The sequence below is a fragment of the Narcine bancroftii genome, chromosome 7, assembly GCF_036971445.1.
Source record: "Narcine bancroftii isolate sNarBan1 chromosome 7, sNarBan1.hap1, whole genome shotgun sequence".
Lineage (NCBI taxonomy): Eukaryota > Metazoa > Chordata > Chondrichthyes > Torpediniformes > Narcinidae > Narcine > Narcine bancroftii.
The window spans coordinates 1,657,568-1,683,011 of record NC_091475.1 but is presented as its reverse complement, the minus strand read 5'-3'; the positions used below and the strand labels follow the sequence as shown (position 1 = coordinate 1,683,011).

Genomic DNA, 25,444 nt, shown 5'->3' with positions numbered 1-25,444 from the left:
CCATCTTTTTATTTGCTTGTTCTATCAATGCCAACAAAATGTTAACAGGACTGGGCGGATGGGGGATAGCGACTCCTATTTCCGTGCTCAGTTTCCAGGAAATTACTTCTTACTTTCCAAACCCAATTTTTTACCTCTTTGTTCAATCTCTTTGCATGCATGGTCATGCTCCTTCCTCTGCTTTGCCAGCTTCCTGGACATCCAATTTCTCTCTTCCCTCATCCCACCTTGAGGGTCCAATTACTTCTTAAGGGGATCAATCATTTCTCCTCCACTGCCATCACCCTCCTTCCCCAAGCTTTACATGGAACAGCTTCTCCCTCCAAACCCAAACTTTGCCTTTCTCCACCTTACCTGCTGAAAACTTCCAACATTTTTTCCAAACCTCAGCAGCTTCCCAATTGTGACTTCACTTGCAAGAATAAACCAAGGTTTAAAAAAAACAGTGCCAACATCAGGACCCCCTTAAGCAGCAGCAAATCACATTCCTTAAAACTAAAAGCTCAACAAATTAACTTGATACCAAATTCTTTCAAAGAAAAATAAATGCCGTGTGCACTCCCAAAATATCCCATACTCATCATTTCCTCTTCCTCCCCTTACTTAGCTGCATGTCGATTGACTGAGCCAAAGAAAATCTACACATCAGCAGCAGGAAGTGCTCATCCAATCCTTAAACAATTAATAAACTAGGAGCAGACAACAAATGCAGGCCTGGCAGAACCTCCCATGTGCCAAGAGCACAGCTACAATGGTGCACAGGAAGATGAAAAGCCAGCAATGCCAGACTGTATTAATCTTGCCCAATATTCACTGTGCAATATAAAGTGATCTGGTTGCAAACAAATATTTTTACAGTGAACATTTCATTCTCTTGCACTTTAAACTGTTTTATCAGTTCAAATAACAAATTGTTTTGAAATTGAGCAAGACGACAGCTTTGAACAGGGAACATCACACAGAACCAATATGTACTTGGACTTTACACCTCGAAACTGAGTGACACAGAAGAGAGTCCACGCGAGCAGAGGGTTCAATGTTTGGGATACGTTTCAGGTAAGCATCGTTTCAAAACCGCAATCAGGGCTCCAACCAGGGAAGGATGGGGTAAGGAGCCAAAGAATCATAGTGGAACAAGAAATTATGCAAAGCAGCTGGCAGGAAGGCAGCAGTCACCTTGGACTGGAGCCTTTGACTGTGCTATAAACGCGCTGGGGGAGGCTTGGGTTTCTACTCCACGCCACCTCCGAGGAGTCTTCACAACTACAACGTTTTATTTGGTCTCAGCCAAAAAGAAAAATACAAGACCAGCAGGGATGTTGCATTTCTTCATTGAAGCTTTGACCTCACCCTTGATTCTTTTTCTCAGTCAGTTTGACAGAAGTTGGACAGTGTCTGATTTGGGCCAAGCATTGGTCACGTTTGCAACCACAACCTCACGGCTGGGATGGGAGAGGAGGCTGGAAGGAGCAGCGAACTGGTGCATGGGGAATTATGCAGCAAAAGTAGAGATGGCACCTTTCTAGTGCCTTGAGATGCCTGCTCTAGTGAGTCCAGGTCTTAAAAGCACACAGGTCAGGAATCAGTACTGCCTGTGTTTTGAATGTGGTGCAAGGATTGCAGCCTTGATCAGAAATCATTCTATTCTTTATAAGTCAGTCAAAAGCTCTGTTGGCTCACTGGAGGCAATGCTGAATATCAATGGTGTGCACCACTACCCATTAGTACCACTAACGTTACATCTCTGTCCACTTATAATTTGCCACAGTGTTATACAGAACAGATCTGTGCCCATTATTGCCTAGACAGGCACATGAACCTGGGGCGGGAATATTGAACCCAATTTGTTAATGGATCCCCAAAAATGCCATGGAGTTCATGGCATCCAGTTCCTGCTCACCCTTGACATGAAGTGCTCCTTGCAATCTTCCTGTACTTCTGCCAGATGGTGTCATGGGGTGCCCTGGGAATTTCAGCATCTATTGGAACACTGATGGTCAGAGTAGCCACTGTAGCAAGTGACCACGTGGATCTTGATGGGTTGCAATAAGGCAAATGCTCACAGAACCAATCAACTCACTCCATGGATGGATGTGGGCTGTGTACTGTGCACCACATCCATTTCAATGGAAGGATGCAGTTAAGCCAGAAATGGTGCGGAGAGATTCACTGGACTGTTACGCAAACTGAGCAGCTTGAGTTGCAAGGAGAGATCAACTTAGCTGAGGTGGTTTTCCCTGAAGCAAAGGTGACTGAGGGTGAACTTAAAGTCTATGCAATTATAAGATGCATAGGCTATTTCCCAGGTTGGGGTGTGTAAAATTAGAGGGCATCGGAATAAGACGAGAGGGATTTAATAGTGGGATCAGTAGGGCACGGTCTTCCACACAGAGGACAGGGAGATGCATGAAACAAGCTGCATGAGGATGGAGGCAGGAACATGGATACAGGCCAAATATGATTAGAGCAGACAGGTTGGGGTAAGGGGCCACGTTTCAAGCTGTATAATTCCATAAATCTCTGAGACAGCAGATGAGGAAGTTGCAAAACTGAAGTCCAATAACTGGAATGTCACAATTCCACTAAAAGTCTGAAATTACTCATTCCAGTCAAACAAAATGAAATCGTTTTCATAGAGTAGCAGAATATGAAGTGCAGAAGCTTTCAGTTCTAGCACAGTTGTGGCCACAATGTCTTCAGATTCATTATGTTCCTCCATTTCAAACACTCAACTTTAAGTACAAATGTTATCATAATTTATGTCATATTCCACAATCTGCAGCAAAGCCTTCTTGCTTGTTTTGAATTCTACCACTCAGCCCATCTTTTCCATGCCATCCGAGGTCTACCTAAACTAGTGACCACATTCACACCACATTTTTCTGATCATTTCTTCCCCATTCCCCACGTGCTAGTCAAAATGTCTTTTAAATGTTGCAACTGTATCACTTCCTTCTCATGTGACCGCCTGGATGCTCCTCTCCACACCTTCCATTCTTCCCTGGTCCCAATTTCATTAATTCCCATTAACATATCCCTACACTCTCAGCACCTGTTGGTAACTACATGCATAGTTTATTCCCCACCTTCTGGATGTCCGAGGTTACCCCCTTCCTTCTCCTCCAGACACTTTCCTCAGGTCTTCAGCTTTTGTCTTCAGAACCAAGCACATGGATCAATCAGTGGCACTGATCAGACCTCATCTTATTCCCATGTGGTTACATTCTAGTCCATCTTCAGTCAAACAGTATTATACTTACAACTTTAATTTCCTCCTTAATGCACACAGGAATTCCATCCAGTGGGGATAGAGGCGTATTAGCTCTGTACCGAGCAGTGGAGGCTTCTGCCATCTATATATCGTAACAGAAACCAGTGGTAAGCAGAGAATAATGGTGCTGTCAAAAAATGTTGAATCATTGAAATGTTTTGTTAAAAGTGGTTTTGAAAGAAATGCAGAAATTGGGACCATTTCAACGAAGATCTGATACTAAACGTTTACTCATCGTATGGAGAGAGTTAAATTGTGAAGGACAGTGTGCAAATTAACTAGACACAGGGCTAACAGATGGCAAGGAATGAGTCAGCTGGATGTCACTGGGACTGCTAGAAATAGCCAAGCTGAAAAAATGCAGATCAAAAAATTCTGTATAGAATCAACAAGTCTACTTTTGTCTTGTTGAAAACTTATTTCATCTTTATTTGTAACATTTATTTCTGTTGTTTTCCCAGTCAACCAATTAGTTCACTACATTTAATCTGTTAGCTCTGTGTACAGCCACCATGTGCAACATCATCTTTCAAGTTCAATTCGAGGTAGCAATCAACACCAGTACAGTATCATAAACTTGCTTTGCAAGGTTCCTCAATTTGACCATTTGATTTCCTCCGAACATCTCAGCACCCATCCGTTAAATGAAGGTGTATTGGACCAGTAGTGAAGAGAAATTGATTGTCTAGGTCTTGCATGAGCAATCATTCTGTTAATAGTGTCACTAACAAGCATAGCAGGTAATCGTGACAGAAAACGTGAACCAGAACAGCGTGTGCCAAACAGAAAGTAGATTTACTGTCAATGCATATCTCCAGAATGGAGGACCATCGCCTTCCCAAGATCGTGTTATATGGCGAGCTCTACACTGGCCACCGTGACAGAGGTGCACTAAAGAAGAGGTACAAGGACTGCCTAAAGAAATCTCTTTGTGCCTGCCACATTGACCACCGCCAGTGGGCTGATATCGCCTCAAACCGTGCATCTTGGCACCTCACAGTTCGGTGGGCAGCAACCTCCTTTGAAGAAGACCGCAGAGCCCACCTCACTGACAAAAGACAAAGGAGGAAAAACCCAACACCCAACCCCAACCCACCAATTTTCCCCTGCAACCGCTGCAACCGTGTCTGCCTGTCCCGCATCGGACTTGTCAGGCACAAACGAGCCTGCAGCTGACGTGGACTTTTACCCCCTCCATAAATCTTCGTCCGCGAAGCCAAGCCAAAGAAAGAATATCCTTACAGAGAAGTCTGCGTTACCTTTGGAGAATGAGGGAAGATTCTTGTCATTGGTAGGAGATGCCTTTCATTTGAGCCCCACAGAATGCTCTCATTTCACTATTGCTTACAAATAATATATTGGCTGACAGGTTGGAATTAAGCAAATCCTTGGCAAGCCACTGATAAAGTACAATGGTGCCAATCTGCTGTTTGGCTGGTTTATTTCTGAAGTACACAGTCTAGCCAGAAAGACCAGTCATCTGTTAACAAGATCATAGCATTTGTGAGAAGGTCACAAACCGCAAAAGAACATCTTACCAGCGCTTCTTCCCCTGCTCCGCACTAACCATCCCACGTACACGATATATACAAGTCCAAACCCAAACTATTAAGTGCAACTCTTTGCTTTTCACATAGAAAATGATGCTATGTTGTGGCAGCTGCAGGATGCATATGGATTATAGACTGGGGCTGCATAATTATCCAGTCAAAACAGAAGCTCCAGATCTACAATTTCCAAACACCTTATTTAGAACTCCGCTCCTCCCAGCAACCTTTTGCCCGTCCTCATTCAAAACCACATTAAGCATCGAGGAGCAGTCTGGCAATGCAGCAAATGCAGGACAGTGGGAAAATATTATAGATGGGCTTCAGCAGTTACTTTAATATGACTGTTTTGCATGGAAAAGTTACTGAAAACAAAAGCAATTGCAGTAATAGTTGGATTCTGACATGGAGAGAATAAGTGCTTTGAATCTGAATGAGCAAATTTATACAGATCAGAAATGTCTTCCTCGTCAACAGGTATTTGGTGGTCTCCCACACAACTTGATGTCTTTTTTGATTTATTTTCCAAGTGTTACTGAAAGGACATCATCTGGCTTTGACTGCATTATCGTAGCAGATTGCAACAGTCTGGCAATAGCCATTATTCAGAATTAAATGAGAAAGCACTTAAAATGAGGTATTGCAAGGTGAAGGACATTTTAAAAGCTCAGTTCTTGCCTCCTGGTCCTGCAACCATCCCTGCCCCTCCACAGGCAAGTGAGGGAAGAGTGAAAACCCAGAGACAAAACTTCAGAACATTGGGAAGGAACAAGCAGCAAGAAGAAATCCAATCTTTCCACAGAAAAAGTAGAAAGGATCAGATACTCATTGGGACACAAATTAATTTTGATTATTATTTTTGTCAAGACAGATGCCCACTAATGAGTTTAGGACACAACAAAATATTTTATTTTCCTTAATTTCAGAATTTCACTGCCTACAACCTGCAACACAAACATTGAATAACTTGTTAACTAGGTCCGGAAACAAAACGTTTTTGAATGGTTACATTCTACCCACTAAAATCACCCTCCAAAACATCACAGGCATCACAATAGAGAGGGCACATTTTCTCGGATGAATTGAAAATATCGCCAACCTTCATTATCAGCTCACTTTCATATTGTACAATAGCTCGCAACGGAGCAGTTGTTTGATCATCATCTTTCAAAGCTCTGATCACATTCTTCGCCACCTGGATTGGAGTAGTTTTACCAGCCCTAAACAAGCAGAAAAAGCCTGGGGTCACAAATTGATTTCTTTAAATACAAGATGATGGCTACATCAACTGATTAGTCAAACAAATAACGTGATCCTTTGTGACAAAATCAACCATTGCCCTTCCTCTAGTGATTCAAGCATCCAGGGAAATTTTTAACCCATTTATAACCCTTGAAAGTAAAAACAACCTGTGATGTAAATGGGCATCTATGGAGAAAGCAAAAGCCAAATATTTTTTTTGTTTCAAAGTTGTTAAAATTTGGGGTTGAGGTTCACTCCCATTTTCATCATCACAGAATGGTGGGTCTAGAAACGGATTCCATCTCCGTGATGAAGCTGCAAATAATTCAGGCTTTTGTGCAGTTGTTAAATCCAAAATGCATTGTGTAAATCAGCAGAAAGGATCGCTCTGCCAACTCAGGCACATCAGCCTGAGCTCTCCAACACCCACCCATTCCATATTCTAAAAGGTCAATTTCATGCTGAATCTGAAATAAATGTGACTTTTTAAAATAATTAATTGAATTTGTTAGAGAAACCCTCTAATCTCCCCAAAGCCAAGATTTAATTCAGAACCTGGAAACCTTATCATTTACGGTTCACTATAAATGATAAACTATTATCAGAAGCATATCCTGTTAATCTTCATATCCTTGCTAAACATTTGGAATATTTTTACCAGCAAAGTGACCAAGGGTGCTTGTGACATTTACCAGTGTGCTTAAATGACAAGCATTAATGTGCGAGAATAGTCTTACTTCCCCTCCATCAACACTTCAGAATTGGGGACTTCTTCTCATAACTCCTCAAGAAACAATTGAGATCAGCAGGAAATGAAGAACATATCGTCATAGGTCGATTCGTGGTACAGAATGTGGTGGGACAACTCTCCACTTCCTTTCCTGATTGCTCCAGTCGTTCCCTACTTTAATCTTGACCAAAACTCCCACGAGCTGCCAGAAAAGAAACCAAATCTGCCTTTTTTGCACCCCACAATTTCTATCTCTTTATGATGGGTCAGCACATTGGGCAAGTCGTAAATGAATGTACAAGTACTTCATGTCCACAGTAGCTTATCATTGCGACTTCCAAAATCCCACGCACGCCCAACTTCTCGGAGTCGGTTGGGGAAGGGTTGTGATTGAAATGGCCCAGTCCAGCCTGCTAACCTTTGACTTGGATGATCTGAAGAGGAAAGGCATTGAGGAAATAATGAAATTACTTCTTGGATTTGCATACATACTTGTATTCTTCGATGAAATCAGAAATGCTTTTGAAGTTGAATCCAAGCCTCTCTTCTGCAACACTGAAAAAATTCATACTAAATAGTTACTTTCAACAAAAGTAGAACCAGTTTTAACCAAACACACACATAAGACTCCGATTAAGAAACACAATTTCTCAGAGGATTAATCAACGAAGTTAACACTTCTTTTTAATGTTTATCATGACACAGATTGAACGACATCAGGTCTATGGTTCCTTCCTAATGGCCCCAGTGTTTGAATCCTTCCTAGATATCCCAGTAGTCAGAAGAAACTGGTTTGAAAGATGTGGTTAGATTTTAATTGAAATCAATCTCAGGTCATCTGTATTTATTTCTCATTCCTGGGTGCCTTGAGAAATTAGTGGCAGGCTCTCCAATCTATTAAAACTTACTGATGTACAGTATGTTTTCTAGTACTGGTTTAGTGTGTTAATATTTTGCTGGCCGTTGGCTGCGTTGTTGCATTGGTTCAACATTTCTGGAGGCAACCAAACAGTGTCAGGAGGAAAGTTCCATCAAAACAGCGGGAAATTAGATTGATAACATCCAGAGAGAGAGGATTGGCTTAGAAGTCAGCTTTTTACAATGAATCAGTATTAATAACAACAAAACATTAATTACCTTTTTCAAAATGAAAATTGGAAGGGTGGGGAAAAATACTTTCCTATTATATAAGCAACGTGTAATGTATTTGCACATAGCTGTTTAATTCCATTTCCGATATTCAGTTCCACAGAATCAGGTTACAAAAGTGGTGCTCAAATCCAAGTACAACAAAAGGACGTACTTCTCTCCTGCTGCGTGTGAATAACAAAGGGAGGTGAAGCCCTCGGCATGCTTTTGGACATAGAAATGCAGAAATTTACCATTCCGTGATTTGCATAAAGGAAATGGACAGCTTCAAAAATTGGTACAGAATAATCAAGTGACTCAAACCAGGATAGGATTTTCATAGTAAATCCCAGAACCTTGGAGAGTGTTGTGGAGCAGAATGATCTGGGGATAAAGGCACACAGTTTCCTGGAAAGTGACAACTCAGATAGACAGGGTGGTGAAGATGGTGCTGGTCCTTGTTGGACAGGGTATCGAATACAAAAGTGGGGATTCCTTAATACAGCTGAACAAAGCATTGGTGAGGTCATACTTGGGAGTACCACGTACAGTCCCGGTCAACCAGCTAATGGAAGCATATCAATAAGTTGTTCACCAGGGTGTCACCAGAACTTGAGGGCTTGAAATAGAGGGAGAGGTTGGGTTTTTATTCCCTGGAATGTCAGAGACTGAGAGGGTGACCTTATAAGGTTTATAAAATCATGAGGGGCATAGATGAAGTCTTCAACCCAGGAGAGACTATTCGAGGACCCAAGGCCAGAGGTCAAGGGGAAGAGATTTACGAGGAAGCAAATGGGGAAACCTGTTCACTCAGAGGTTAGTCCATGGCTGCCAGAAGGAACTGTACAATTACATTTGGACAGATCTGTGGATTAGGAAGGGATGATAAAGGTTTGGACCAAATGCAGACAAAAGAGATTAACCCAGAATGCAAACTTGATTGGCATGAAGAATTGGGCTGAGAATAGAATAGGAACAAACTTTCAGAGAGAGACAAGGTATGGTAAAGCATGGAGAAATGCAAATGGTTTCGGTTTTGATCAAAGTGACTTAATCAGAAACTTCTCCTCCTTGTTTTGTCCACCTTATTTCTTATTGACACCCAGAACGATTTCACTCTTGAGACTACACCGGTGTGACAAGATATCTCCCAACTCAGATACTGTGGGTAGCCTATCAGATTTAAAAATCAAGAAGAATCATCAGAACTTATTGTCATGAGCAAGTCATGAAATGCAGTGTTTTGCAGCAATATCAGAGAACAAATATTTATATTATATCCATCTTACAACAAAAATATAAAAAAATTAAAATAAAAGTTCAGGAAAAGTCAAAGAGAAGCAATGTCTTTGGTTCATTGATCATTCAGGAATCTGATGGCAGTGGGGAAAAAAGCTATCCTTGTGCCATTGAGTGCTCATCTTTAGGCTCCTGTACCATTTCCCCGATGGTAGCAGAGTGAAGAGGGCATGGCCTGGGTGGTGGGGGTCTTTGAGAATAGTGGCTGCTTTTTTAAGACACCACCTCATGTAGATGTCCACAATGGAGTGAAGTCTGGTCCCTAAGGTGTTGCAGGCTGAGTTAACAACCCTCTGGAGTTTATTCTTGTCCTGAGAGTTGGTGCCTCCATACCAGGCAGTGATGCAACCAGCCAGAATGCTCTTGACTCTATACCTGAGTCTTCGGTGACATACCACCAAATCTCCTCAAACACCTCAAAGTTTAGCCACTGACGAGCCTTCTTTGCGATTGCTCCAGGACAGATCCTCGGAGATGTTGACACCTAGGAATTTGAAGTTCTTGACCCTCTCCACTACTGAGTTCTCAATGAGGACTGGGTCGTGTTCCCCTGACTTCCTCCCGAAGTCTCCTTGGTTTTGCTAACGTTGAGCGCAAGGTTGTTAGTGCGACACAACTTAAAGAGCTGATCTATCTCCCTCCTGCACGCTTCCTCATTGCCATTTGTGATTCTGCCGACAACTGTGGTGTCATCGGCAAATTGTAGATGACATTGGAATTGTGCCTGGCCACACTGTCACAGGTGTATAACAAGTAGAGCAATGAGCTAAGCACACATTCTTGGGGTATGCCTGTGTAGATAATCAATGAGGATTTCAATTTGTACTGACTGTGGTCTTCTGATGAGAAAGTCAAGGATCCAGTTGCAGAGGGGAGTACAGAGGGTAGAATATATAGCTTCTTGACCAGCACTGAGGTAATAATGGTGTTGAAGCTGAGCTATCATCGATGAAGAGCAGCCGTATGTACGAATTGCTGTTTTCGAGGTGATCCAAAGCAGAGTGGAGCGCCAGCGATATTGCATCTGCTGTGGAGCGATTGTGACGAGAGGCGAATTGCAGTGGATCCAGATCTTTGCTTAGATTGATGTTAATTCTGGCCATGACCAGCCTCTCAAAGCATTTCATCATAGTAGAAGTTGGTGCAACTGGACAGTAGTCATTAAGGCAACCCACACTACTCTTCTTGGGTACCGGGATGATCGATGCCCTTTTGAAGCAGGTGGAAACCTCTGACTGCAGCAACGAGAGGTTGAAAATGTCCATGAACACTCTGGCTACTTGGTTGGCGCAGATTTTCAGTACCCTGTCAGGTTTGCGCTCAGGTCCTGACACCTTGAGAGGGTTCACCCCCTTGAATGATGCTCTGACATCGCCCTCAGAGACAGATATCACAGGGTCCTCAGACTTGGCAGGGATTCTAGTAGGCAATGTTTGATTCTTCTTCTCAAAGTGGGGATCAAGTCCTAAATCAAGAGCCTTTGATCAGCTGCACTACTTGGTACTAGAATGAACCGATTGAATAAATTACCTTGATGCCAGCTAATATTACCCAAAGCTGGCAAAGAAAATTCTCAGTTAAAAATTAAATTTATACATTATTAAATGTTTGATTGCAAACTACTCATCTTAATAAGTTAATGGTGCAATATTACTTTTTTTATACAATATGATCATCAATTTTCTAGAACCTATCAAATTAACTTGCAATAAAACAAATTAAATTTGACAAAAATAATCCAATTTAAATAATTCAGGGTAGTTCACAATGTCAATAATTGAATAATATTAACAGGAAACTTAATTTTCAGATTTGCAAACCATTCACTTCATGATAATTGACTGATTTGGCAGATACTTCATCATCCAAGCAAGAAATTAATAGAGTTATCAAACTGTTTTAGATCTGCGTGCACATTTGAAGTGCTGGAACCAAATTCACCTTTTAAAACCATCGGTTAGTAAAACATCACCAATACTTGCCACCCACCTCAACTGCAGGAGTTCATTCAACATAGCCTCGCTGTTGTCGTGCCTTGGCAGCTCATTGCTATGCTCAGGGTTAACAACAGGAATGAATGTCGGGTCTTCTGGAATGATTATGTTTTGCAGCAAAGTAAAATTTGACATTCTAGAATTTAAAAATGCACAAATTTTAAACAAATATCAATCAGGTTCATTAAAAAAGTCCTCCTTGACATCGCCATTCAATGAAAACCGATCCCAGGCACAACGTTAAGGAGATGAATGCTCCCCAATCTATTATCACTCATTTTGTCCAACAAACTGTGTTCCGTGACCTAGAAACACAAAATGCTGGAGAAACTCAGCTGGTCCAACATTTGTGAATTAATAAACAATGACCAGCAGTTTAAAAATACAAGCAATTTTCATTAATTTTCTGTACACAAACTAACACAAATATAGATTTATTCACACTTCACATGTTTAACAATGGAGTGGCAGGATTTGGGCAGATTCCTCTCATTCCCTATTTTCTATTAGGCTGTGCCAGGTACATGACACGTCACCATGAACCACCAACTGTTTTGAACTAACATTAATGCTGGGAGTGCAATGTCACTAAAAAATGTAAGTGGATCCAGGACATCCCCTCAACAGAACATGGTGGGAAATGTCAGTCTTAATGCCAAAACAGACTAGGAGGACCCTTGCATCTATTGTTGGAGGAAAGGCAATTTAGTGGTTACAGACCCTCTCAGGTAAAGTGCAGATTAATAATTTACATGCAATCCTTGTTAACCCAACCAAAGACACTGGCTGTTGTGCATTTTGGAAGATATTGGATGGTCACAACAAACTTCATTTAAGCGCACTCCATACCATCAGCTCCAGTGTAAACGATGCAAGTGTATAGTACAGCCATGGATGTTTATTACATTTCAATGCATGCCATTACATTATGGCACACCGTAGGAACAGGAGTAGGTCATGGTAGTCTCAACTTAGATTGGTCATTCCAAAAGACTGTAGCTGATCCATCATTTCCGATTTTCATTGTATTCCTTAATAGATTTGCAAGTAAATTATCTACCAAACTTAAATTTAACATGAACAAATAAGTGGGCATTAGTGATGTTTGTGTGAAAGTGTCCTGGTTTTCACATCTTCACTATTTCTTGCTTTCCACTATTTAGAAAATATCCAGTTCTGTCCATTTCAGATGGGGTAAATTCACACATGCCTGGTATGAAATTTATTTGCCAATTAGTATCGCTTTGTAATTTATTGCTCACCAAAGACCACCTTACAGTGATGCTTATTCTGAGGTTATCAACAGACGCACAGAGAGAGCTCTAAAGCAGCTTCTCAGTAATCTATGACCTAACTAAATGTTGCCTCACTGCTGGTGACTAGAGCCACTTTTATTACCTTGGATTCACTTCGAAATGCCACTTTGAGAAAGAGATGCACAGCAGAGAAACAAGCCCTTCATCCCACTAAGTCTATGCCAACCTCCACACCTGTTCACATTTATCCAACCTGCCTGCGTTATATCCCTCTAGGCTTTGCCAGTCCAGATGCTTCCTGTTCCACCACCACCTCAGGCAGCTCATTCCAGATACCAGCTACAAATTGCACAACACATTTACTCCTCAGATCCCTTTAAATCTTCCCCACCCATCTTAAATCCTCTTGATTTAAACACCCCTACTATTGAGAAAATAATCTAAGCAAATTAAACATCCCTTCTGCCTTATGTTTTCCATGGTACAGCCAAGTGAAAAATGTACCCAAGAGGCCAAAATACATCTTATTTCAAAGAAGAAAAAAAAATAACTTATTGGTGGAAATCCAAGACAACACACTACCACACAGATTAAAGTTGCAGGTGAACTGAACAAAAACTAGAAAAGTGTGAATCAGCTTTTGATTCAATATTACGGCAACTATTTAATAACCCTTTATTTGCTACATGTGATGTGCAAGTTGGGGTGGGTCTGGGCAGGTTCGAACAACAGCAAGAATGCAAACCAAGTAACCTGGATAGACTAATGAACAGCATAAACCATTTAAACATGAACCCACTGAACTGGTAAATACATTTTTAAATAGGGAGTAGCCGTACTTTTATTTTTTTTATTTTGGAACAAGGCATTAGGGATTTTAGACCTTCTCCATTCCCAAGCTCCCACTATAACTTTAGAGGGGAACTGGGAGGGAAAATAATCTCCTGGCCAATATTCAGTCTTTATTCTTGCACCTCCCTGTTCTTTGCTTATACCACGAAGAAGGGCTCAGGCCTGAAACGTCAGTAATATATCTTTACCTCCTATGGACTCTGTGAGACCAGCTGAGTTCCTCCAGCATTTCTGTGTTTTAACAATCACGGTGTCTGCAGACTTTTGGATTTTCACTGGTACAATGCTGCTCTAACGATGGAAAGGTGCACTTCAGATAGCATCTTCCAGGCTTTTGGGTTTAACTCCATTTCAACCCTGGCTGCTTTGATTCCCCCCCACCCTGCGCAAAAGTCATAAAAAACTTTTCACAAAAGTTTGTAGATGTTGTGATTGTGCTAAAAATGAACAGAAATGCTAGAGGAACTTAGCATGTCTCACAGTGTCCATAGAAGGGAAAGATACACAAGCGACATTTGGGCTTGAGAAGCCGTGGGACCTGCTGAGTTCTACCAGCATTTTGGTGTTTTTTAAATGAGCAGCATTGTACCTTCCAATTCATCACTGACGTTCGGTGAACATTTCCAAATTCCTGCACTTGAATAAAAGTAAATTTGTAACTGAAAATAAAAGCTTGTCATTTCAGTTTATACATAAAAATGTTAGAAAATCAGAATGACTACAAAACAAACTCTCTAGAACTTAAAATGTCAGCTTTTAGAAGTCAAACTCAAACACTTTTCCCTTCATAATCCAGTCCCATTCCTTCAGCATTTTGCTTTTTATACCCGATTAGATAGCAAATTCACTCTTCCAACATTCATTTCCTGGTTCGCAGTCTGCACTGTTCATTAACAATTCAAATTAGTGAGATGGTGAACAGTTGCTGCCATCTGTCTACTTGCCCTAGAGAGGAAAGCCATAGCCGTTAGATTTCCATCTTTCAGAAAACTGATATTATGAGTTGGTTACAGACACTGCCCTGTCCATGAATGGAACGGTTAATTCAACAGCAAATTCTGGGCCGTTGAATAATGGCCACACAGTCTGTATTGAAGGATTAATGTACCAATACTGTACCTTACGATCAGTGGAAGCAAAATCAGTTGTCCAAAGATCTGAAAAGTAATTATGCAAAATAACATCAGTCCCACAATATAAAGTCCAGCCAAACAAGGCATCACAATGTCATACTGTACATTTTTGCAGAGGCTGGGCAAAAGTGCTCAGGGAAAATATTAGTGCCACAAATAAACCTACTTTTTTTGGGGGGGGTGGGGGAGGAGAATAGCAGGTAATTGAATCCTGATCATTCACATTCTCACAAATCTTCATTCAAAAAGGAACAGGTTAATAAGGGGATCACCTTCTGTCCTCAGATCTATCCTAATATTTCAAGAGGAAAAACAAATTTGATACCAACAAGATTTGGCTCAAATTAAATGCATCAGACTTTTATTATAAACTATTCTATAATGCTGTTTTAAACAACTCAACGTTTTCTGAAAGAAGTCGAAGAGGGGAAAAATAATCACTACAAATTTTCTACACTACAGCAAGTTATTTTAATAATAAAGACTGTGGTCCTCAATACATTTGCTCTAAAAATAGATTGGGCTATCAAATAAAATCAACACAATTCAAACCAACGCACAACCTGCCTCTCTAGAAAAGGAACTTTTAAATACAATAATGGCAGAAAGCTTAATCAAACCAGGTCAGAAGATCAATTAGCTCACTAAGAAATCCCTTTCTATCACAGAGCTTTTCTGTAGACCAGCATGACATGGGAAATGATGTAAAAACCCTAACATTCATTCCACGCGACATTTACGTCCCACAATGCGAAACATCACACCTCAACTGGAATCGATAGTTAGAGAGTGCAGGGCAGGGAATCCAGAATACAATCACCAAAGGGGGGGGAAAAAAAGGCATCTTTCAGGAGGGGCCCCAAGTACTTTTCACAGAACAAAGTGTTTTTTTGGAGGCCTTATAGATTGTTTTAAACTCAATAGGAATCCCAGTAAAAACTAGCATGGAGGTAACTTTGGAACGGAAACAGAGAAGTACTAAGGCAAAAGAAAAACCTGCAGAGGTTTTGCTGCAATCATTATGTCAGAATATTTTTGTCAGAAAAGTTAAGTAGATTTTGTCGCCCAAATTGATTTTTTTTAAATTTGGCAGAAACGATAATGTTAATGTAGTAAAATTATTTTCCTCTGACTTTCAACAAGTCATATATTCGAGGTGAATTACAGTTCAACCTGATGCAGATTAAAGCCTCCATAATTTCACAGTATCCTTTACCCTTTAACTTCATTTCTCATTCAACTTTTACTTCACCACACAGGTTTGTTGTGATCAACGTCACACGCAGAAGTTTAAATGCTAATGCTTTTAAAGGAATACTAGAAAGAGGCACGTCCTTCATAAGTGGGGGCAGGTGGAAAAGTGAAAGTCCCAAACCCTGTCTGTGACCTTTCCAATGACAGCAGAATGTTAGTGGTCTTGTATTTTGGGCACTCTTTTATAAAAAAATGCAAGCAAGATGAAACGTTAGCCCACCATTGCTAGCAAACCCTTTACTTATTCATAATGATGTAGTTCACTATTTGCATCAATCAAGTGATAACATTTCAAGTCATTAATTGCTCCACAGACTGTTACATTGAGAAAACAATCTCTAAAATGGAGTTCCTAAATAACACGATAGAATATGGAAAATTAGCGTAACGAAGACCTTTGTATCATGAAGGAATAATTTAATACAACAATTTTGTTCCAGATAGAGAACAAAGAAACTCTCTGGTTCGACAAATAGAAGAAAATTATGTGAAAATGTAGATCAACCTTGAGATTCAGCTTTATCTTAAGTTATCATACAAGCCCCTGCGTTAGTCTTGATATTGTATGAAGATTCAAGGAAAAGCATTGGTTATTGCTGTGGCCAAATGTACTGATAAACATTACATTATTCTTTTAGTAACAGCAATTGATTCAGACTGGTAACACTGAGAAAAATAAAGATCCCTCACTTTCTTCTTGACAAGTTCAAAGTCATCACTTACTGTGTTCAACAGATGCGAAGTTATTCTCAGTGTAAGACCAGACAGATGAATAGACATCTGGGGGAAAGAAAAGTACATATATAAGCACACAAGGTTTCAAAATATATCAAATGTAATAGGAGACGGATCATGATCAATAACATTCAGTTTACCAAAAATAATGTGATCACTTCCATACACAAGGAAATTAATTTTCTTGATATCTAAGAATTTGAGCCAGTGCTTAGAATTTATTTGTCATGTCTGTCATTCAGTCCAGTACAATTGTTCACATCTTTTCATCTTTTGTTCCCTTCCTTTTCCTGCCAAATTTTCACTTGGCAATCAGTCGAGACAAGTTGGTTGCCATCATATAATTAGCTGCACAGTTGGTTAACCAGCAGTTACTTGTATTTCTGTCCCATCTATTGCCACCAGCAGCCTTTCTTGTTCTAAAGGGAAGCAGTAGGCATCCCTGTAGATCTAGAAATAAATGGAGTACCAGGCCCTTGTCATTAGAAATAGGTCTGTCATTAAAATAACCAAAAAAAGGCTTTGCATTTAGAAACAGCCAATTAATAAGCAGGCGGAAATAATGCAGAAAATATCCTTATTCATAGAAAGATAGAAAGAACTGAAAATTTACGAGAACAATTTGAGATTAGTGAAGAAATGAGATGATATGCCAATTTTTTCACTCAAGCCGAGAAGTCCAATGAAGGACTGTAAATTATTTTAAGTGTAGACTTTTTTTCCACGTTTGCTTATGCATTTAATTGCAGGGAGTTTCCCCATATACTGATACAGTGTGATCTCTAAATGAGGAAGCAGGATATACTTTGCTTTTCGTGGACCAAGCAAAGTCTTCTGATTAAACCAAGATTTCATGTTACCGGATATGTTACAATAGCTGTGGGTAAAATAGGTCTTTAAAAGAGATTGATTGTTGGGGTTTTAGTGTAGGTTATAGTTCACAGAGTAACACTTCACAAAAGGCATCTCATTTAAAATGCAAGAGCTTTGCTGAAGCCAGACATTCAGGATCAAGTTGGCTCTGCAGAAGCAATGAAGAAAGCTGATCTGAGTCCAGGCTCAGAGGTACTGATAAGATCTTTCGACTATTGGGTTTGGAGATCTGGAAGAGGTCACGTGGTTTTTACAAGCAGAGAGAGAATAAACAAACAAATAATTTCTCTTTTGGGGAGAGAGAGATCAGTTCTACAGCTGGCAGCTTGTTGAAAAGCCCCATTTTGAAGATGTGTTGTGAGTTCTGAGTTCAGCCTGTTCAAACCCCTTCTAGTCCTTACAAGAGAAAATGGCTGACTATAGAGTGTTTCTTCTGAAATAAGGGAAATAAGAGGGAACTCTGTGGTGACCTGGATGAAGAGGTTATCATTTGGAAAACCCATGATGGGGCAAGTTTCTTCGGCAAGACGCTGAAGTGATTAATTGGAGGAAATCAGATTGTGTCCAACGAGCAACAAATATCTCTCTGAAACTATCAAGAACATTCCTGAGCAGTAACCATTTAACGTTCAGCACCAGACCCCATTGAAAATTCATAAATGTTAAATTATGTGCACAGTTTGAGAATTGCCTGATACTGGTGAACTTGGGGAAGTGAATGATGGGACAGTGAAACAGAGAACCTTCCTGAACATATACACATTACATATACATGTGTTTAGAATTAGAAGGTGGTTGTTAGGTCACGTTAATAATATGTTAAAGTTTGATTTTGTTATCATGCTTAAAGAAAATCAAAAGCAACTTTTGTTTCAGTTACCATTGGTCTTGATGAATTTCTATTGCTGCTGGGTTTTGGGGTCCTCTGGGCTTGTAACACTTCATCACATACAAAATGTGTACATGGATGTCACTAGTGTGTTACATATGTAAACAGTGGCTTTGTTAAGTCATTGAGAAAGCAGGGATTTCCAAAGCCACAGCAGGTGGCTGTATGCTCCACCTAACTTGAGCAGACAGCCAAAGAGAAACAGAAACGGGAATTGTGGCAGTTTTCTCTATCAATTGCAAGAAGGACACAGATTGCTGAATGGGGCTTGCATCACCCAAACATTCTCCACTTTATTTCTGGATCAAGAATGGACAATGATGCACCAATCACCAAAGGGGCAGGGTAGAAAATGTGCCCAACACGCCCCTCATCCTAATGGATGGATCTGACCTGGTCAAACCACATTTATGTGTGGCCAAGATGTAGTACCATTGCCTCCAATTCCTTAGAAGCCTAATTCTGTCTCTTAAAAAAAAATTTTATAGGTACACCACAGAAAGAATCCTGTCCACAACTTGGTAAGGGGACTGGTCTGGCCAAGACCACAAGAAATTGTGAATGCAGCTCAGACCACTGCGTAAAATAACCTTTCCTCCATCATCTCTGTACACTTCCTTGGGAAAGCAGCCAACATAATAAAAGACTCACTGGGCATACTTTTCTCGACCCCTCCTATTGGGCAGAAGATGTATGAGCTTGAAAACGATCCACCAGATTCAAGTTCAGTTTCTTCCCCACTGTTATCAAACTATTGATTGGACCTCTCATTAGTAAAATGATTTTGCTGCTTTTGTACTGTTTTTAAACTAAAGTTTTGCCTCAGTAACAAACTGTGCACTTTTGATTTATTTAACACATTCACTTGTACCCAAGGATAGGTTGACTATCCTGGAGTTCAACAGATTCAAAACAAATGAAAGTTCCATGTAAAACAAAGTTCCTTCATTATCTTTCTGTACACATGAGATACAAATATTGAATTTGTGTGACTGCATGAAGTGTGCATAGACCCTGGACACCAAAACCCCTCTCCCTCCCTCCAAAGAAGATTGCTGTGAAACTTTACATTCAGTTACACCATATTGTACAACCGAACACTTCGTAAAAGGCATGCAGTATAAATTGGACTGTATGTCATCTACACAAAATGTGCTCAAGTAAAGATGATTAATTCTGATGGATTCTTCATCACCAGGGGTTTCAAAGGAGCAAGTAGAAGTTGCAAGACTTCCCATCAAATCCTTTTTGCATCGGTTTACACTCAGCACCAAGAGGAACGAGACCAACCCCTCCGAGTTCTAGAACATGCATTTCCAAGGACTGGAGAGGATGCAGAATTTGTCAAATTCTTGTCAAACAGCACCAACTCCACAGCCCATTCCCAGAAATATATTCAAAGCCAACACTAACTGCTTCTGGAAATTTATAAACTTACAGAAAGTTACTCTCAGACCTACTCAAAATCTGCTGGCCCTTCCAAAGCAAGGAACTGACTGTGACTTAATGTTGTAGATGAGAACAAGCTTGATGGGGGCTAGGAGTGAGGTGGTCAGGTGAGGCGAGGGGGGGGGGGGGGGAGTGTTGTGACAACGAGGCTGGAGGAGAGAGGGATGCAGTGGCAATAAAGTCATCCCCAAACGATGTGCCCTGCACTCCTTTGGACTCAGACAAAGATGTCTGGGGTGGGGGGGGGGGGGAAATTACGTTGTCTGGGCAGTGTAAGGCCTCCTTACACTTTGCCCTGTCATGTGGCCTGAAGAGGTCATTTCAGTCTCAGCATGGGGTGAAAGTACCACACAGAAGACAGCAGTTATGGGTTACAAGTCCTGACTCAATTGGCATAGAGCTGGACACCACAGGTTGTCTTCGTTGGTGGGAGGGGCCATCACGTCCCACTGGTCTGCTACCACCCACCTTAAGCCGAGCACCCCTTGGCCAATAAGGTGTTGACCCGCCAAAATCTGCCTGCTTCAGTGGGTCTCTGGAGTTTAGAGTCTTTGCACAAGCAGATTGCCAACCTCACACCAGACAAACCACAAGAAAACAAAGACTCCAGCTTTTCAAATCGCAACTTTGAACGTGAGAACTTGGTGTCCAGGATTGACAGATGACCTCAAAGAAGTTGATTATGTCTGTAAGTTGGCAGTTATTGACCTTGAGCTACACAGAATAAAAATGGACGTAACAGCCTTGCAGGAGACCAGACTCCCAGACAGCAGTACCCTAAAGGAGGAACACTGTACCTTCTTTTGGCAAGGAAAGAGCACCGAGTCCAGAGAGCATGTATAGGCTTTGCCAATAAGAAACGCACTGCTCTGTATGGTCGAACCTCCAGGAAATGGTACAGAGAGAATCATCAATCTGTGTCTCTCGTCCTCAGAGGGACCTGTAAATATCATCTGTGTCTACACCCCCACACTGTGCTCAGCAGCCGAAATCAAGGACCAATTCTACAAGTCACTTGATGTTGGGTCAGTGGCATACCCAAGTCAAAGCATGTTATCCTCCTGGGTGATCTGAATGAAAGGATTGGTACAGACCTGAATCTTGTCCATCTACTCTTGGACATCATGGCATGGGGAAGATGAACCAAAACTCCTAGAGTTTTGCTGCTACCACAACTTGTGTCACCAACACCTTCTTCCAGAACAAGGTGTGCCACAAAGTGTCATGAAGACACCCCAGATCAAAACAATGACACCTGGTCATTGTCAGACGTGATTCACTGAACTGCATCACCACCACCAGAGCGTTCCGCCGGAGCATTCCACCAGAGCGTCCACAAGACATGGTGATTGTAATAAACACACCGAAATGCTAGAGGAACTCAGCCAGTCTTTTCACCATCTATGAGAGACAAAGCCCCTTTCAAACAGTGCAGCCAGCCTTTGAATGTCAATCCTCCCATAATTTAAAAGGTGCTTCACCTTTGCCCCAGTGATTGCACCTGGGTCCCAGGAGGGCAACCCAGGTGCTGCAGTTTAGAAGGGGCTAAAGAGGTGTCGTTGATGTTTCGGGACTGAGCCCTTTCTCAAGGAATAAGCAGAATAATGCAGACCATCTAAACGTGTTCATTGGATGGATGAGGGACCGCACTAGAGGGTGCAGAGAGGAGGTCGAACCTGGCGTTTGGGAGAGGTTTTTGAAATAAAAAGCAACACTGGGGCCAAGTTCAGATCAGCCCGTGTGTGTGTGTGTGTGTGTGTGTGTGTGTGTGTGTGTGTGTGTGTGTGTGTGTGTGTGTGTGTGTGTGTGTGTGTGTGTGTGTGTGTGTGTGTGTGTGTGTGTGTGTGTGTGTGTGTGTGTGTGTGAGACGCCCGGGCCCGACCCAGGGTCCCTCCATGTGTCCCGGACCGTCACTAGCGTGTAGTTACACCAGAGTCGCCAACGAACCCGGCAATAACACCCCCACCCTCCCCAATTATAACCAACTTATTGGAGCTGCTGGACCGGTCACTTCGCAGGTTCGACTGGAAAATCCCGTCATTTATTAGGCAGGAAGTGAACGGGCCGAACGATCCCGTCGCGGGGAAACAGAAGCAAATGAACTGGCGGGGGGGGGGGGTCAGCGGGGTCCGGGCGGGGGGAGGGGGTCAGCGGGGTCCGGGCGGGGGGAGGGGGTCAGCGGGGTGCGGGCGGGGGGAGGGGGTCAGCGGGGTGCGGGCGGGGGGAGGGGGTCAGCGGGGTGCGGGCGGGGGGAGGGGGTCAGCGGGGTGCGGGCGGGGGGAGGGGGTCAGCGGGGTGCGGGCGGGGGGAGGGGGTCAGCGGGGTGCGGGCGGGGGGAGGGGGTCAGCGGGGTGCGGGCGGGGGGAGGGGGTCAGCGGGGTGCGGGCGGGGGGAGGGGGTCAGCGGGGTGCGGGCGGGGGGAGGGGGTCAGCGGGGTGCGGGCGGGGGGAGGGGGTCAGCGGGGTGCGGGCGGGGGGAGGGGGTCAGCGGGGTGCGGGCGGGGGGAGGGGGTCAGCGGGGTGCGGGCGGGGGGAGGGGGTCAGCGGGGTGCGGGCGGGGGGAGGGGGTCAGCGGGGTGCGGGCGGGGGGAGGGGGTCAGCGGGGTGCGGGCGGGGGGAGGGGGTCAGCGGGGTGCGGGCGGGGGGAGGGGGTCAGCGGGGTGCGGGCGGGGGGAGGGGGTCAGCGGGGTGCGGGCGGGGGGAGGGGGTCAGCGGGGTGCGGGCGGGGGGAGGGGGTCAGCGGGGTGCGGGCGGGGGGAGGGGGTCAGCGGGGTGCGGGCGGGGGGAGGGGGTCAGCGGGGTGCGGGCGGGGGGAGGGGGTCAGCGGGGTGCGGGCGGGGGGAGGGGGTCAGCGGGGTGCGGGCGGGGGGAGGGGGTCAGCGGGGTGCGGGCGGGGGGAGGGGGTCAGCGGGGTGCGGGCGGGGGGAGGGGGTCAGCGGGGTGCGGGCGGGGGGAGGGGGTCAGCGGGGTGCGGGCGGGGGGAGGGGGTCAGCGGGGTGCGGGCGGGGGGAGGGGGTCAGCGGGGTGCGGGCGGGGGGAGGGGGTCAGCGGGGTGCGGGCGGGGGGAGGGGGTCAGCGGGGTGCGGGCGGGGGGAGGGGGTCAGCGGGGTGCGGGCGGGGGGAGGGGGTCAGCGGGGTGCGGGCGGGGGGAGGGGGTCAGCGGGGTGCGGGCGGGGGGAGGGGGTCAGCGGGGTGCGGGCGGGGGGAGGGGGTCAGCGGGGTGCGGGCGGGGGGAGGGGGTCAGCGGGGTGCGGGCGGGGGGAGGGGGTCAGCGGGGTGCGGGCGGGGGGAGGGGGTCAGCGGGGTGCGGGCGGGGGGAGGGGGTCAGCGGGGTGCGGGCGGGGGGAGGGGGTCAGCGGGGTGCGGGCGGGGGGAGGGGGTCAGCGGGGTGCGGGCGGGGGGAGGGGGTCAGCGGGGTGCGGGCGGGGGGAGGGGGTCAGCGGGGTGCGGGCGGGGGGAGGGGGTCAGCGGGGTGCGGGCGGGGGGAGGGGGTCAGCGGGGTGCGGGCGGGGGGAGGGGGTCAGCGGGGTGCGGGCGGGGGGAGGGGGTCAGCGGGGTGCGGGCGGGGGGAGGGGGTCAGCGGGGTGCGGGCGGGGGGAGGGGGTCAGCGGGGTGCGGGCGGGGGGAGGGGGTCAGCGGGGTGCGGGCGGGGGGAGGGGGTCAGCGGGGTGCGGGCGGGGGGAGGGGGTCAGCGGGGTGCGGGCGGGGGGAGGGGGTCAGCGGGGTGCGGGCGGGGGGAGGGGGTCAGCGGGGTGCGGGCGGGGGGAGGGGGTCAGCGGGGTGCGGGCGGGGGGAGGGGGTCAGCGGGGTGCGGGCGGGGGGAGGGGGTCAGCGGGGTGCGGGCGGGGGGAGGGGGTCAGCGGGGTGCGGGCGGGGGGAGGGGGTCAGCGGGGTGCGGGCGGGGGGAGGGGGTCAGCGGGGTGCGGGCGGGGGGAGGGGGTCAGCGGGGTGCGGGCGGGGGGAGGGGGTCAGCGGGGTGCGGGCGGGGGGAGGGGGTCAGCGGGGTGCGGGCGGGGGGAGGGGGTCAGCGGGGTGCGGGCGGGGGGAGGGGGTCAGCGGGGTGCGGGCGGGGGGAGGGGGTCAGCGGGGTGCGGGCGGGGGGAGGGGGTCAGCGGGGTGCGGGCGGGGGGAGGGGGTCAGCGGGGTGCGGGCGGGGGGAGGGGGTCAGCGGGGTGCGGGCGGGGGGAGGGGGTCAGCGGGGTGCGGGCGGGGGGAGGGGGTCAGCGGGGTGCGGGCGGGGGGAGGGGGTCAGCGGGGTGCGGGCGGGGGGAGGGGGTCAGCGGGGTGCGGGCGGGGGGAGGGGGTCAGCGGGGTGCGGGCGGGGGGAGGGGGTCAGCGGGGTGCGGGCGGGGGGAGGGGGTCAGCGGGGTGCGGGCGGGGGGAGGGGGTCAGCGGGGTGCGGGCGGGGGGAGGGGTCAGCGGGGTGCGGGCGGGGGAGGGGGTCAGCGGGGTGCGGGCGGGGGGAGGGGGTCAGCGGGGTGCGGGCGGGGGAGGGGGTCAGCGGGGTGCGGGCGGGGGGAGGGGGTCAGCGGGGTGCGGGCGGGGGGAGGGGGTCAGCGGGGTGCGGGCGGGGGGAGGGGGGTCAGCGGGGTGCGGGCGGGGGGAGGGGGTCAGCGGGGTGCGGGCGGGGGGAGGGGTCAGCGGGTGCGGGCGGGGGGAGGGGGTCAGCGGGGTGCGGGCGGGGGGAGGGGGTCAGCGGGGTGCGGGCGGGGGGAGGGGGTCAGCGGGGTGCGGGCGGGGGGAGGGGGTCAGCGGGGTGCGGGCGGGGGAGGGGGTCAGCGGGGTGCGGGCGGGGGAGGGGGTCAGCGGGGTGCGGGCGGGGGGAGGGGGTCAGCGGGGTGCGGGCGGGGGGAGGGGGTCAGCGGGGGTGCGGGCGGGGGGAGGGGGTCAGCGGGGTGCGGGCGGGGGGAGGGGGTCAGCGGGGTGCGGGCGGGGGGAGGGGTCAGCGGGGTGCGGGGCGGGGGGAGGGGGTCAGCGGGGTGCGGGCGGGGGGAGGGGGTCAGCGGGGTGCGGGCGGGGGGAGGGGGGTCAGCGGGGTGCGGGCGGGGAGGGGGTCAGCGGGGTGCGGGCGGGGGGAGGGGGTCAGCGGGGTGCGGGCGGGGGGAGGGGGTCAGCGGGGTGCGGGCGGGGGGAGGGGGTCAGCGGGGTGCGGGCGGGGGGAGGGGGTCAGCGGGGTGCGGGCGGGGGGAGGGGGTCAGCGGGGTGCGGGCGGGGGGAGGGGGTCAGCGGGGTGCGGGCGGGGGGAGGGGGTCAGCGGGGTGCGGGCGGGGGGAGGGGGTCAGCGGGGTGCGGGCGGGGGGAGGGGGTCAGCGGGGTGCGGGCGGGGGGAGGGGGTCAGCGGGGTGCGGGCGGGGGGAGGGGGTCAGCGGGGTGCGGGCGGGGGGAGGGGGTCAGCGGGGTGCGGGCGGGGGGAGGGGGTCAGCGGGGTGCGGGCGGGGGGAGGGGGTCAGCGGGGTGCGGGCGGGGGGAGGGGGTCAGCGGGGTGCGGGCGGGGGGAGGGGGTCAGCGGGGTGCGGGCGGGGGGAGGGGGTCAGCGGGGTGCGGGCGGGGGGAGGGGGTCAGCGGGGTGCGGGCGGGGGGAGGGGGTCAGCGGGGTGCGGGCGGGGGGAGGGGGTCAGCGGGGTGCGGGCGGGGGGAGGGGGTCAGCGGGGTGCGGGCGGGGGGAGGGGGTCAGCGGGGTGCGGGCGGGGGGAGGGGGTCAGCGGGGTGCGGGCGGGGGGAGGGGGTCAGCGGGGTGCGGGCGGGGGGAGGGGGTCAGCGGGGTGCGGGCGGGGGGAGGGGGTCAGCGGGGTG

The 25,444-nt window shown here is 47.8% G+C and overlaps 1 protein-coding gene across 3 annotated transcripts in view; it reads right to left on the bottom strand.

Moving 5' to 3' along the window:
* The window catches only part of LOC138738371 (uncharacterized), a 63,131-nt gene that overhangs the window by 24,006 nt on the left and 13,681 nt on the right, over nucleotides 1-25,444 (bottom strand). For all 3 annotated transcript variants that reach the window (XM_069888437.1, XM_069888438.1, XM_069888436.1), the window contains exons 2-7: nucleotides 16,430-16,486; nucleotides 14,439-14,476; nucleotides 11,207-11,347; nucleotides 7,283-7,345; nucleotides 5,918-6,038; nucleotides 3,261-3,353 (exon numbers count right to left, since the gene is read on the bottom strand). In XM_069888437.1, the coding sequence (XP_069744538.1) occupies nucleotides 3,261-3,353; nucleotides 5,918-6,038; nucleotides 7,283-7,345; nucleotides 11,207-11,347; nucleotides 14,439-14,476; nucleotides 16,430-16,486 (513 nt within the window). The remainder of the gene's footprint in view (nucleotides 1-3,260; nucleotides 3,354-5,917; nucleotides 6,039-7,282; nucleotides 7,346-11,206; nucleotides 11,348-14,438; nucleotides 14,477-16,429; nucleotides 16,487-25,444) is intronic.